The 14,079-nt window shown below is 49.7% G+C and overlaps 1 protein-coding gene across 1 annotated transcript; it reads right to left on the reverse strand.

Annotated features, from left to right (window-relative positions):
- Positions 1-3,232: 3,232 nt before the first annotated feature.
- On the reverse strand, positions 3,233-13,348 carry Treml2 (triggering receptor expressed on myeloid cells like 2). The gene is made up of 5 exons (XM_029471665.2): positions 13,279-13,348; positions 10,918-11,238; positions 5,201-5,417; positions 4,248-4,354; positions 3,233-4,066 (listed from the first exon to the last, which is right to left on the reverse strand). The coding sequence occupies exons 1-5, from the start codon at positions 13,346-13,348 to the stop codon at positions 3,969-3,971; spliced, it is 813 nt and encodes a 270-aa protein (XP_029327525.1). The 3' UTR covers positions 3,233-3,968.
- Between the last annotated feature and the right edge of the window lie 731 nt (positions 13,349-14,079).

A 14,079-nucleotide genomic window follows, 5' to 3' on the forward strand; every position in this document is an offset into this window, starting at 1 on the left:
CAACAGCCCATGCTCTGAGCTACATAGAGAAAACTCCCCCATGAAACCACCTGACCATCCTGAGCTTGCAGCATCTCCAAGGCTCCTCTCCCTGAAGGACTCAAGCTTGTCCTGCCTCCTGGACCACGGCGTCTGACCCTGTGTGAGGGTCTAATGTGTAAGCAACTGCTCTGTGCCTTCTCTTCTTCAGTCACTGTCAGACTGAGGCCAGAGCTGGCTGACTTCCCTTCCCTGCCTACCCTGCCTCTCTAGATGTTGAGCTGTGCTCATGCAACTGACATGCACATGGCCTTGCCCTAGAAGGTGGTATCCAGGGCTTCTCTCCCTCTTCCTGTCCTGAAGGGGAAACAGTATCAGAGAGGGACAGTGACTCATTGTAGTCACACTGATGTGAAGGGCTACACTGGGGATTCGAACTCAGGCCTTGATCTCAGTACCATTGCATGTTAACTATTCACAAGGAGATGGCACTGAAGAGGCGACTGCAATGGTTTGAGTGAGATGTTCCCCATCGTCTCAGGCCTCTGAACACTTGGTACCCAGTTGGGAGAGCTGTTGGGACAGTTTAGGAGGAACCTTGCTGGAGGAAGTTTGCCATATGGGGTTGGCTTTGAGAGCTAAGTCCTTATCCTACTGTGGGCTCTCTCTCTGCTTCTTGCTTGTGGACCAAAATGTGAGCTTCCTGCTCCAGCCTGCTGCATGCTGCCATGCTTCTGTCAGTGGAGTCTCATCTCTTTAGGGACAGTAAGCCCAAATATGTTCTTCCTTTTATAAGTTGCCTTGGTCATGGTGTGACCTGGACCAGAGGGCTTCTGGGCAGGTTCCTGAGAGGGTCGACCAGGAATGATACAAATAAAGAAGATAGGAAAATGGGACCAGGAGGCCTTGCAGACGCTGATGGCTTATGCCAAGCAAATTTATTTACAAGAATAGCAGTTTTTATGTGGCTTGCCAAGGAAATGGGACAGAGTCAGCGGAAAGGTGCTGTACAATAGGATCAAGTCAGCAGAAGCCAATCAAACAACATTGCCTAAAATACAGGGTATCAAGTGTATCACAGACAGATTTTATAGTGGCATTGAGTCTAATAACCACAGCTTCTTGTGGGGAGGAGTTGGGTCCAAAGGTCATTTGGAAAAAAAAAAACCACAGCTTCCCCAAGGCCCTGGCCCCAGGTTACTACTGACTTTGCCAGGGGTATTCCTGGTGTTAAACAAGGGACTACATTCCTTCTCCATACATTAGAACTGCTGGAAGAGCCTTGGATCAGCTGGATCTCAACACTGGTGTTTTATCACAGCAACTGATAATCCAGCCATTATCACAGAAACCCAGCATCCCTGTGGTGAGGACAGAAGCAGGAGGAGAGGAGATCAAGGAAGTTGACAGGTACCTTTAACTGTCCACTTGACACAGCCTAGAGTCTCCTGAGGAGAGTCTCAATTGAGGGATCACCCTGATCAAACTGACCTGGGACATGTCCCTGAGGGATTGTCTCGGTTGTTAGTTGATATGGGAGGCTCCAGTCCACTGTGGGTGACACCATTCCCTGGGCAAGTGGTCCTGAGATGTATGCGAAAGCTAGCTAAGCAAGCTAGGCCAGCAGACAGCATTTCTTCATGGTCTCTGCTCCACCTCCTGCTTGAGCTCCTGTTCTGACTTCTTCAGTGATGGGCTGTGGTCTGGAAGCATAAGTCAAATGAGCCCTTTCCTCCATAGGCTGCTCTTCGTCATAATGGCTGGTTTTTGTTGTTATTGTTTTGAAAGAATTTTTTAAATTTTATGTGTATATGCATGTACCTGTAATAGTTTATATGTGTATATGTGTATACCTGTAATAGTTTATATGTGTATACATGTGTACCTGTAATGGTTTACATGTGTATATGTGTGTATCTGCAATAGTTTATATGTGTTTATGTGTGTACCTGTAATGGTTTATATGTGTATATGTGTGTACCTGTAATAGTTTAAATGTACCATGTGTATGCAGTGCCTGAGGAGGCCAGAAGGGCATCAGATGCCCTGGAACTGGAGTTACAGGATGAGCTCCCAATGTGGGTGCTGGAAACTGAGCCTGGGTCCTGGCAGGAGCTGTGAGCATGTTAAGCATGAGCCATCCTTGCAGCCTCTGGTCAGAGAGTGTTAGTTCCAGCAGCAGAAGGAACACTCAAACCCCACTCAGCTCCTAATGAGCAACAAGACAGGAAAGAACTCCAGGGAAGCACAAGACACTTGCAGGTCACACAGTGTTTATGTCATCCATTGCATCCCCAACCAATCTTTATAGGCAGGAATTATTATCCCCTTTCATAGGAGAGAGAAGTGAGGCCCAGACAGGGTTTGTGGCTTGGTCAGGATCACACAGGGACAGTGGCATCACTGGTCCTTATGCCTGACCTTTCCATCATGAAACAAGGCTGTGGGGGACAATGAAGTGACAGTGGAGATTCAGGGCCATGGGGGTGGGACTGTAGAACAGGCAGTGTGAGCTAATCCTCTCTAGTTAACCACTAGGGTAGTGACTCTATATAGATGCTCTCTAGCCAGAGGGGTGTGTGTGTGTCTGTCTGTGTGTGTTGTCTGTCTGTGTGTGTGTGTGTGTCTATCCATCCTTCCAGAACTTGTTTTGTCAGTTGTTCAGTCTGATCTTCCCTCTTGTGCTCTCGTCTGGAAGCAGAGAGGAAGATGCCTTCTCCCCTTCTGTCCCCTGACTTTACAACTTTGGCTCTTCCTCTTGCCTCAAAGCCATCCTGGAGTGCACACCAAGGCCCTAGCTGTGTCAGCCACCAGACTGTGATGTTTTCTGTCTTGTCAGGATGTCCCTGACTCAGGGCTGAGAGTGTAGATGCTGCACTTGGCCCAGAGACCTTTCCATGTTCTGTGAGCTAATGAGTATCCCTACTAAGGAGGCAGTTCAGCCCATAACCCACAGCCCTGCTCTACTCTGGACCAATGATCTAGATAGTAGAGGGCAAGTCTGAGCTGTCTGGACTCTCTTCTTTTTCTTCTTCTTCTTCTTCTTCTTCTTCTTCTTCTTCTTCTTCTTCTTCTTCTTCTTCTTCTTCTTCTTCTTCTTCTTTCTTCTTCTTCTCCTTCTCCTCCTCCTCCTCCTCCTCCTCTTCCTCTTCCTTCTCCTCTTCCTCCCAATCTTCCTCTTTTGCTTCCTCTCCCTTTCCCTCTCCCCCCTCTCCCCTCCCCCACTCCATGTGTGTATATGTGTGTCTGTGTGTCCAGGTGTCTTCCCATCTTTCTATCCTAGAATCTGATTTGTCATTCTCCCGCCCTGCTCCTCTCTCTCCTGCTGCTTTAAGCAGGGGAGCCCCGTTTGCTCTTTTCTCAGAAGCGGCATTGCTTTGGTCCATGGCTGACACCAGTGTCTGGAGGAGGGTGTCCTCTATGAGGCTGCAAGCACCCCATGGTTGAGTCTCTGCACTCAGTCTCCTCCATGAGTTCATCGTTGTAGCATGGGAGCAATAGGAGCAGGAAATCGAGTGGGGGAAACCCAGGTTCGCCCTTTGCACTTCTCTTGGGAGAGAATGGCCCTGTAACTTAAGGTTGTCACCGGCCTGAAGGGGTTGCCAGGCAGGAAACAAGTGGAAACATATATGACCTGTAGGCTCCCAGGACAGAAGGGACCAGCAGCCACAGTCAGGGAATATCAGAAGACACATGGCCTTCGTCAGCTCTGGGACCTCCTGCTACCAACTCCTCTTTGGCCCAGGTCTTCATCACTGCTCCTTCTCATCCAGAACAGAACTCTAGAAACCCTGGCTGCCTCGGGGTCTCCTGAGACCTGACTCTTGTCTCCAAACATATAGAGGCATTTGAAGGGAACAGAGGGAATATAAGGACACAGTGACCCTGGGTAAAGGGAAGGCAGCTCTACTGTCCTCCTGCCCCAGGGCCACTGCCTGGTCTTTGGTTCTCTTCTGGCCTTCTGAGCCCACTGGAAATGATTTCCCAGCTCACTGAGTTATCTTAGACCAAGCAGGCTTCCACGGTGTCTCTGGTCCTTCAGGAAGGTGTATCCAGGGTTTAGCATAGTTGCTGCCCAAGTTGTATCCTACAACACATAGGGAGATATGATGATTCAATGCCCCAATACACCTGGGTGACTCTGCCCCTCTCTGGACTCTGCTTGATTCCTTCATCCCCTTAAGAGACATGTAGGGCTATCCGTGCCTGGCCACAGTGCTCAGATACCCAGATCTTGGTCCTGGGAGGCCAGGGGTGGGCATACTCACTTCCCATGTGTCTCTTCTTCCAAAACCCATAGGCTACGACCAACACCACAGGTGCTGGAAGAAATGTCAACACCACCACCATCGCAGGGATGTAAGTCTCCTGGGACCTGAGGAGGAAGGACGGAAGGGAAGAGTTAGCCCCAGGTTCTCCACTGTGGCCACAGCTTTCTTTGGCAACATGAAGCACAGATCAGGCATACAGCCTCACAGTACACCCCTCCAGGTCGATGGCCTCTTTCTCTCCCTCTCTCCCTCTGTCTTATTGTCTGTCTGTCTTTCTCCCTGTCTCTCTGTGTCTGTCTGTCTCTGTCTGCCTGTCTCTCTGAGGATCAGATATGGGAAGAGAAAGGAGACATCAGAGTCCCAGGAAGTACATCACCGGGCATCACTTGATACCTCCCCTCCATTCATCAGAGAAGACAAGGACACTACAAAAAAAAAAGCCCCCTCGGGATTGAAGAGATGAAGGTTTTTGCCTCCGTGGTGACTGAGTCCTCTCGCCCACTTTGTCTTCTGTAGCAGAAGCACCCCCTTATGTGTCACTAGGGCCTGCACACTCCTTTGTCACTGAGCCCTTTATGCTTTGCCTTCCTGACTGAGAACAGGAGTTAGCATGTCACTGTCCCTTGGCCTTGAGTGAGCATCTGAGGAGCTGCCTGAGGGATGTTGTTCTTGTGTGCACAGCGGAGGTTGCCTCAAGCACGGTTCGCCAGCCCCCTTCCATTCTGTGTCCCCTTGGCCAGGCCCTCCCTTCTCTGCATCCATTGCCCTGACCCTCATCCCCATTGCTTTCTATCATGACCCTTCCCATCTCCCATAATCCCATTCAGCAACGGGCCACACTGAGTCCCTGGGAGGAGCAACAGAGATGGTTAGAAGTCAGAGTGACCTCTTTGGGTCTGTTGGGCTCTGGGTGCTGCGCTGGGGCCACACCTGATAAAATATCACATAACCTGTTGGGAGTTAACGAGTGGCACGTCCCCATGGTGGACAAGCTGCTACTCTGGTGTCCGGACATGGTGGAGGTGGTCACTGGATCAGCAGAGAAGGATCTTGCATTGCTAGGAGACAGGGTTGCCGGCTGGGACTCTGTGTTCCTCTCAGGCTCTGTAATGGTGCCAGTGGTATCGGTGAAACTGTAGCCTGTCACAGGGGTTGGTGCGGTGGTCCCTGAAGCCAAGGTGAGGAGTCCAGATGTGAACACGGTCACTTCAGATGTGAACACAGTCATGTCAGATGTGAAAGGAGCGTGAGGGTCTGAAATATGGACTTGGCTGGTCGTGACAAATCCATCCATGGGGGTGTTGGTAAGATGTGTGTGGGGAACGCTTCTCTCAGTTGTGAGGGCTGAGGGACCAGAGAGGAAGAAATATCAGATTAAGCCAGAGGCTTGCATGCAAGGGACAGGATCCCTAGCCCCCTCAGATATTGGGACAGTGGCAAGAGTCTGCCTCTCTGTGACTCTGGGCTTGGCTCCTGGTTGTCGGGCTTGCACTCTTTCAAGAGTGACATAAAGGGAGGGAGACTGTGAAACAATCTCTTTAGCCTACCCTACCAGGCTGCTCCCAGAGCACAGCTCCATCTTCCTTCCTAGCTCCCTGTCCTTTCCCAGGCTCTTCTCAATCACGAGCCTCAGAGAGATCCCCTTCTCGTATTACATATATAATATTACAGATAATAATATATGCAATATATAATATGCAATATGAAATATGTAATATGTGTGTTCATATGTGTGTGCATGTGCCTCAGTACACGTGTGGAGGTTAGAGGACAACTTGCAGGATGTCAGCTCTGTTGTCCCATCATATGGGTCTTGGGCTTGATGGCAGGTGCTCTGACCTACTCAGCCATATCATGGTCCTTTTTGAGTTTAAGAGATGTTTTTACAATATGATGTCGTATAAAGGAAGCTACCCCATAATTGTCAAACAGGAACTAGAACTGGGGTCAGAGAGGGACCAAGAGTCCCAAATTCTGGAGGAAAATGCAAACAGTCAAACACCTTCCTAGGGGTGCACTAAGACACACAGGAACAGATCCCACCCCTTCAGGGTCTCATCCCAACCCTTTAGTGCCAGAAGCAGCCAGGAGTCCAAACAGCATTTGAGAGCTGCAATCAGGAGCTCTTGATGCTCCATAGAAGCAAGACAGAGAAAGGCTTCCAACTCCTCTACTGGACACAGAACAGACATATTCCTGAAGCCATCAGACACTCTGCAGGGAGGCCTGAGCAGTTGCTCTGAGCAAGGGAAACCTGAACACCAATTTAGTGAGGCAAGAGATGGAGGAAGAGGCCAATTTATGACCATGACTCTCGTGGCAAGGACACCAGAAGAACCCTCCAAAGGGGCATTTTGGGAGACACGAGTTCAGACGTTCATATCATAGACTTTCAAAGCATTGGCAAGAAAGGACTCAGCCAGCAGAGGGGATTCCCACACCCTCTATAAGTCACACCACTATCGATCTTCCCTCTTTCCTGCTCAGCACACCAGTGTAGGAGAGGGAGAGTCAAGAAAGTGATCAAGAGGAAACCATCCTCACCTCCAAAAAGGAAGGAGCTGGTCCTGCTTCCCCATGCAGTTGCCCTGGGCTACAAGGCCTGGTCCTTGTAGGTGGAGAATATACTGCTGAGACTTACATGTTTCTTTCCATTTTTGTTTATTTAGTTGGGGGTGGGCACACACTTTCCTGGATTGAGTGTGAGGATCGAAGGAGAATTTTCCAGTCCTAGGGATCAAATTCAGATCACCAGGCTTGGCCTCAAGCATCCTTTCCCACTGACCCATCTCCCCACTGGCAGGAGATATATTTTTTTCTGGCAACTGAAAATATGTGCCGAGTCAAAACATCCCCAAGATTATCCCTAAGAAGCAGAAAATGAAGGCCTGAGAGGAGGTTTCAGTCAGTGTTGTGCTTACCATGGAAGCACCAATCCCCAGAGCCCAACATGGTAGCACATGCTTACAGTCCCCGTGCTGGGGAGACAGAGACAGGGGAATCCCTGAGGGTCACTGGATAGGCAGCCTAACCTAGTTGGCAAGTTCCAGGCTAGTGGCAGACTCTGTCTCAAAGAAAATAAGTACATAAAAGAATGGGTGGCACCCCTCAACAGAGGAATGGATACAGAAAATGTGGTACATTTACACAATGGAGTACTACTCAGCTATTAAAAAGAATGAATTTATGAAATTCCTAGGCAAATGGATGGACCTGGATCATCCTGAGTGAGGTAACCCAATCACAAAAGAACTCAAATGATATGTACTCACTGATAAGTGGATATTAGCCCAGAAACTTAGAATACCCAAGATATAAGATACAATTTGCTAAACGCATGAAACTCAAGAAGAATGAAGAACAAAGTGTGGACACTTTGCACCCTCTTAGAATTGGGAACAAAACACCCATGGAAGGAGTTACAGAGACAAAGTTTGGAGCTGAGACGAAAGGATGGACCATCTAGAGACTACAATATCCGGGGATCCATCCCATAATCAGCTTCCAAACGCTGACACCATTGCATACACTAGCAAGCGTTTGCTGCAATGACCCTGATATAGCTGTCTCTTGTGAGACTATGCTGGGGCCTAGCAAACACAGAAGTGGATGCTCACAGTCAGCTATTGGATGGATCACAGGGCCCCCGATGGAGGAGCTAGAGAAAGTACCCAAGGAGCTAAAGGGATATGCAATCCTATAGGTGGAACAACAATATGAACTAACCAGTACCCCTGGAGCTTGTGTCTCTAGCTGCATATGAATCAGAAGATGGCCTAGTCGGCCATCAGTGGAAAAAGAGGCCCATTGGTCGTGCAAACTTTATATGTCCCAGTACAGGGGAACGCCAGGGCCAAGAAGTGGGAGTGGGTGGGGGAGCGTGTGGGGGACTTTTGGGATAGCATTGGAAATGTAAATGAAATAAATACCCAATTAAAAAAAAAGAATGGGTGGCACCTGGGTATGACACCTGAGTTTGTTCACAGACCTCCATATACAGATGGGCACACATGTGCCCATGTACACACACATACCCGGACTGACACATACACACAAATGTGCACACAAAAACAATAATAAGAGAAATGATGGGAGAAATGATGATTAAAAAGTAAGTCCATTTCATGATGGCATCGCACCCCGATATGAGGACCCGGAGTCAAGTTCACCTGCTTCTTGGGTTGACATCTAACTAGAGAGCAAAGACATGAGACTTGGCCCCATAACTGGTACAGAAAGCTCTTGCTGGTTCAGACCAGGGAAGGTGGAGATGCACTCAGGTGAGAGGAACAGGCGAGGGCTGGTGGCTTTTCCCAGACACTTGACGGCTCCTCACCCTTTCCTGTCTTATAAACGTGGGTCCCCACATCTCCATTCCAACTCTTCTCCCTTATTTTTGTTCACAAGAGAGATTGCTCTGTCCCTTGATCAGTGACAAGCAGGTTTACTGGAACATGCTGAGAGAGACCTCATGTCATTTAGCCATCATCCCCAGCCCTAAGCAGTGACCTTTGAATGCCCCTGACTGTCTTTTAGAGACATTTTCAAGTGTACACTCCAGATCTTCCCCATCACTAACACTTAAACTGCTTGGGTCACCTCTCTCGCTGGGTCCTAGGAGGTGACTTCCCATGACCAAATGGCCCATGATTCCCCTCCTAAGGAGCTTGCTTTGTGGGTTCCTCTATTTGATAAATGTTACCATCTCCCAGCAAATGATGAGTCAGTATTCTCTTTCTATCTCCCATTTAAGCAAATCCTGCACTCACTCCAAAATATGCAGAAAGCTTGAAAAAGAATAGAATTGCATCCATCTACTACACACAAGCACGCATGCACACATGCACACACATGCACACGCACACACACATGCACACGCGCACACACACACACACACACACACACACACACACACACACACACACGCTGCCTAAATCCCACCTGTCCAAGGCACTGCTGTTTCCAGCCAGGCATCCACCTAGGTCTCATTGCCTCTTCTCACTCTCACCTTCTGTGCGCAGTGATTGTTGCCTTGCAGAGAAGGGGCTTGTGATGGTTTGTATATCCTTGGACCAGGGAGTGGCACCATCTGAAGGTGTGGCCTTGTTGGAATAGGTGTGAACTGGTTGGAATGGGTGTGTCACTGTGGGTGTGGGTATAAGATCCTCACCCTAGTTGTCTGGAAGTCAGTCTTGCACTAGCAGCCTTTGGATGAAGACATAGAACTCTCAGCTCCTCCTGTGCCATGCCTGCCTGGATACTGCCATGCTCCCACCTTGATGATAATGGACTGAACCTCTGAACCTGTAAGCCAGCCCCAATTAAATGTTTTTTTTTTTTTTTTATATAAGACTTGCCTTGGTCATGGTGTCTGTTCACAGCAGTAAAACCCTAACTAATACAGGGCTGAAGACATGGCTCAGTCAATAGTAAAGGGCTGGCCTTGAAACCATGAAGGCCTGGGCACATTGGTGTGTGCTTTTAACCTGGGCGTTGGTAAGCCAGCCTAGCCTACTTGGCATTCTCCAGGCCAGTGACAGACCCTGTCTCAAAAAACAGTGTGGGCAGATCTAAAGAATGCTATCTGAGTTTGGCCTCATACATAAATCTGCACGTACATACAGAGGCAGAGGCAGAGGCAGGGACAGATGAATAGACAGACAGACAGACAGACACACACACACACACATATGGGGCAGGGGGAAGGGGAGAGAGGGGAGGCAGGCAAAGAAAGATATAACACTTTTTTTTCTTCCTGTTGCAGATAGAATTAAACTCAGCTCCATATCATGGAATTCAGGACAATTCGACTCTCCAGAGCTTAAAGCCTAAATAAAAACAACACATTGGTCTGGTGTGGTCGCACACACCTTTAGCCCCAGCACTTGGGAGGCAGAGGAAGGTGGATCTCTGTGAGTTCAAGATCAACCTCGTCTACAGAGTGAGTGAGTTCTAGAACAGCCAGACTATATAGTGAGACCCTGTCCCAAAACCAACCAACCAACCAACCAACCAACCAACCAACCAACCAACCAACCAATACAGCCAATTACTCTAAAACTTACTGTCGTCCTTCCTTGTCTCCTAATCCTCTTCCCAAGCCCCAGTCTGAGTGGACCAGCCACACCAGTTCTCCTTGTGCAGGCCTTGGTTGTGTCTCACCTCAGGGCCCTTGCACATAAGGTTCTCCCAGCAATCGCTTGTCCAGGCCTATGTGGGAGAGCTGTCACTGGGGCCCTGCTGAATGCTTGCTATAGTCTTCTGATGCTCACTGCAGCAGCCGCATCCCTGACTCTGAGTAACTCTGCAGCTCATTATTGTTTTCTAAGGACATCTACTGTGCTGTACAACGATTTGTCTGGATTGACGTGTTCCTGTCTGGCAGGGCTGTGGCTGGTTTTGTTCGTTATTATATTCTCAAAGCCTGTATATAACAGTGCCCGGCACACCCTCCAAGCTCGGTGAGTATATGACATTCAGATAACTGTATAAAACGAAGTAGGGTCCCGAGTCCCAGCCTCGCTCTGCCCAAGGGCAAGGTCAGAGCCACACAGAGCTTGCCCAATCCCATTCTCTTTGTCTGTGAAACCGTGACAGGAGGATGTACACAGCACAGAACCATTGTTCCACGATCCCGCCCGTCCAAGCTCTGCGCAGGTCTGCTCACCTGGATACACTTCCAGTTGGAAACCCACCAAAGGGTAGAAATGCCCAGCCGTGTTACGCATACACCAGTATCGTCCGGAGTCCTGGACTCTGAGAGCTTCCATGGTGATACGGACTACCTTGACCTTGGCATCATCCCGCAGAGAGTAGCTGGGGCCCCTCACCCAGCTCCGGGTGAAGTTGTGGTCACACTTCTTCTTCTTGACTTTGCACCAAGACTTGGCCTCAACGAAGTTCCGGCGGTTCTTGTAGGAGCACTGCACAGACAGGGTCTCCCCTTCGCGCCGCCACACTTTCCTGTACAGGTTCTCATTGGAGTGACCTGGGGAGACAGGACTTTTCTGACCAAGGTCGACCGAGAAAGAAGACATCTTGAAAATGGAAGCTGGGGGTGAAAGGAGAGAGGGATGCTGCTCTGATTTCCCTGGAGCTCAGTGTGAGGCAAGAGCATAGCCGGACCCTTTGAGAATCTGTCACAGAGAAACACAGCACCTCCAACCCCCGGAAGGACTGCTCTGAGTCTGATGGAAGAGGCCCCCAGTTCAATGAGGGACACACTCCTAACACAAGAGCTCCACCAGACATAGTCTTGTTCCTCTGGATATTTTCCGCTCTTCAGGGATGCCCAGGATTTCAAGATCGATCCAGACCCTGCCTTCAGGGAGACAGATGCAGACACAACAGCTCATCGAGCTCTGGAACCAGAGAGCACAAACTACAGAGGCCATGAGAAGGTCCCAGTATCCGGAAAAATGATGAAGAACTATTTCTCCCAATAGTAGTCTCCCTCCTCTTCCTCTCCTCCCTGGACACTCTCTTCTTTACATCTTGTTTGGGGTTGTGGGGAACACCATGCCTCGTATCTCGAGCAGGGTAGGTAGGCAAGCACCCTAACCACTGAGCCACACCCCTGCCCCTATTGGATACCTTTTAAGTAGCACTCTCCATGGTCCTTAATTTTTAAATACCCTATATTAACACACAGAGTAAGCACGCCGCACACACTTAAGCCCCATGGATGAGCCAGCCAACAGATACAGTGTTCACTGTTCATCCAACTTTTTGTCATCGGGACTTGACTCTGACATCTGTAGATGCACCAGGCAAGTCATGGCTGTGCCAGGATGCTTGGGGCCTGTGGATCACAGGCTGGCCATGGATGGTAGAGTCTCTATACCTAGGAGTGAGATGTGGCCCAAACCTGTAACAGCATGAAGGAGACTGAGATAGGGGGATCCTGAGTTTAAGACTAGCCTGGGATACCTAGTGAGTTCAGGCTAGCCTGGAAACAAAATCCCATCTCTAATCTGTACCTGTAACACCAGGGATGGGTTTGGGGGGGGCAGGGAAGGGGGAAGGGGATGGACTGGAGTGCATACACGTGTGTGTATAACAGAGAGAGAGAGACAGAGAGACAGAGAGAGACAGAGAGACAGAGAGACAGAGAGAGACAGAGAGACAGAGAGACAGAGAGAGAGAGACAGAGAGAGAGACAGAGAGAAGAGAGAATGAATATGAATGAAGACATGAATGAGTTCTGTGCTCTTCATAATCCGGTCTGTTGAAGAAAGCAGAGCAGGGCAATTCAAGAGATGGAGGAAGGGAGAGGGTACAGTCAAGACCCAGAAGCCACCTGCCCTTGTTTCCAACAGCTTGTAGCTGAAGCTCTAAGGTCTGTTCCTCCCTTGCCAAGTAAACAGAACAGAACAGGCCTCGAATTCACCTCAGCTCAGCCCAGGGTTTCGAGACCCTTCTCCCTGCAGAGTGGCAGAGACCTGGAAGAAGCCTTTTAGGGTCCCGGGTTCGTTTGTGCCCGTATTTTCTGTCATTTGGTGAAGGGAGGGTTTGCCAGAATAGAACAGGAAGTGGTAAGCGGTTGCCTCGGCAGTCAGGAAGGTCGAAACCAGTGAGCCCCTTGCAGAGTAGCCTCTGGTTGGGAAGGGCCTTTGGGGATTGGTTCCCTTCCAGTCAGAGCTGAGGGACCGGATGTGGCATCAGCATTCCGAGAAAAACGAAATTTAAAGTGTGCAGACTTGATACAAGAACTCATCCTGGCACCAGTCAGACAAAGGCCAAACAGAGGTCATTTCTGTGAGAAAAATTAAATGCTCATTCTTCGTTACAAGGGAACCCACTAGATGAAGGCCAATATAGAGGATGACATCTTAGCCTGTCTAAGCTCTGCCTGGGGCCAGATATTAGCAGGGGACATTCTCACTGGTCTCTGGTAAAGACCTGCGGGTCAGCCCACCCTCCTTCCCCAACCCACAAAACATTAAGATAGTGGAGCAAGAAAAGGTAGCGTGGGGTAGACAGGGGGAAGTAGTTTTTCTCTTCTACCACCCCCACCCCTGCCTCTCACCTGAGACACAGCCCTGTAGCCACAGCAGCAGCAACAGCAACAGCAGGAACGTAAGAGGCCATGGCTCCATCCAGATGCAATGTCACAGTCAGCCCGGGGATCGAGGGGCAGGACCCACACTGATCCCAGGCATGCCACCTGACCTCCCAGGGTTGGATGGTCAGGCTCTGAAAAACCACCGTTGCCTGTTTGGGGAAGTGAGCCCCTGTGGCACACAATGCCCCCAGTGGAGCCTATCACAATTGTGGGGAGAGAAAGTGAGGGCGAGGGCGGGAGCTGTCTGTTTCCGCCCTCTTCCTCAGAACTTCAGGCAGGTGTGGCTGCTCCACCCTGTCTTGGGGCCCCTGGGCCAGAGAAAACTCCAGAGCCCCACAATGTCTGTGATTCTCTGCAGAAAACTGGATCCATCTGGGGTGTCTCCTCATTCAGAGCGGCTGGTCCTCCACTGGGGGAACTGGAGGAGAGGCTTGTGGATCGTTCTGTGGAGACTTCATGGGATCTTCTGGGTTCTGAGATTCAGGAGCAGGTGCTCTCTGGCAGGCCTTGACATACTCCTTCAGAAGGAAGGTCTTTAGTCTGGTATAATGGATTCCTTCAGTCACCCTGACCCTCCTCTGTCCAGGCTAGTCACTTCAGTCACTCCTGCTCACTATTGCAAATAACCTCTCAGGGACTCACGTGCCGGCTTATTTTTGTCATGGGGGAAACAAGATGCAAATTTTAAAATTCTCTCTCTCTCTCTCTCTCTCTCTCTCTCTCTCTCTCTCTCACACACACACACACACACACACACACACACAC

Source organism: Mus caroli, unplaced genomic scaffold (genome assembly GCF_978045245.1).
Source record: "Mus caroli unplaced genomic scaffold, Mus_caroli_1 scaffold_18, whole genome shotgun sequence".
Taxonomy (NCBI): Eukaryota; Metazoa; Chordata; class Mammalia; order Rodentia; family Muridae; genus Mus; species Mus caroli.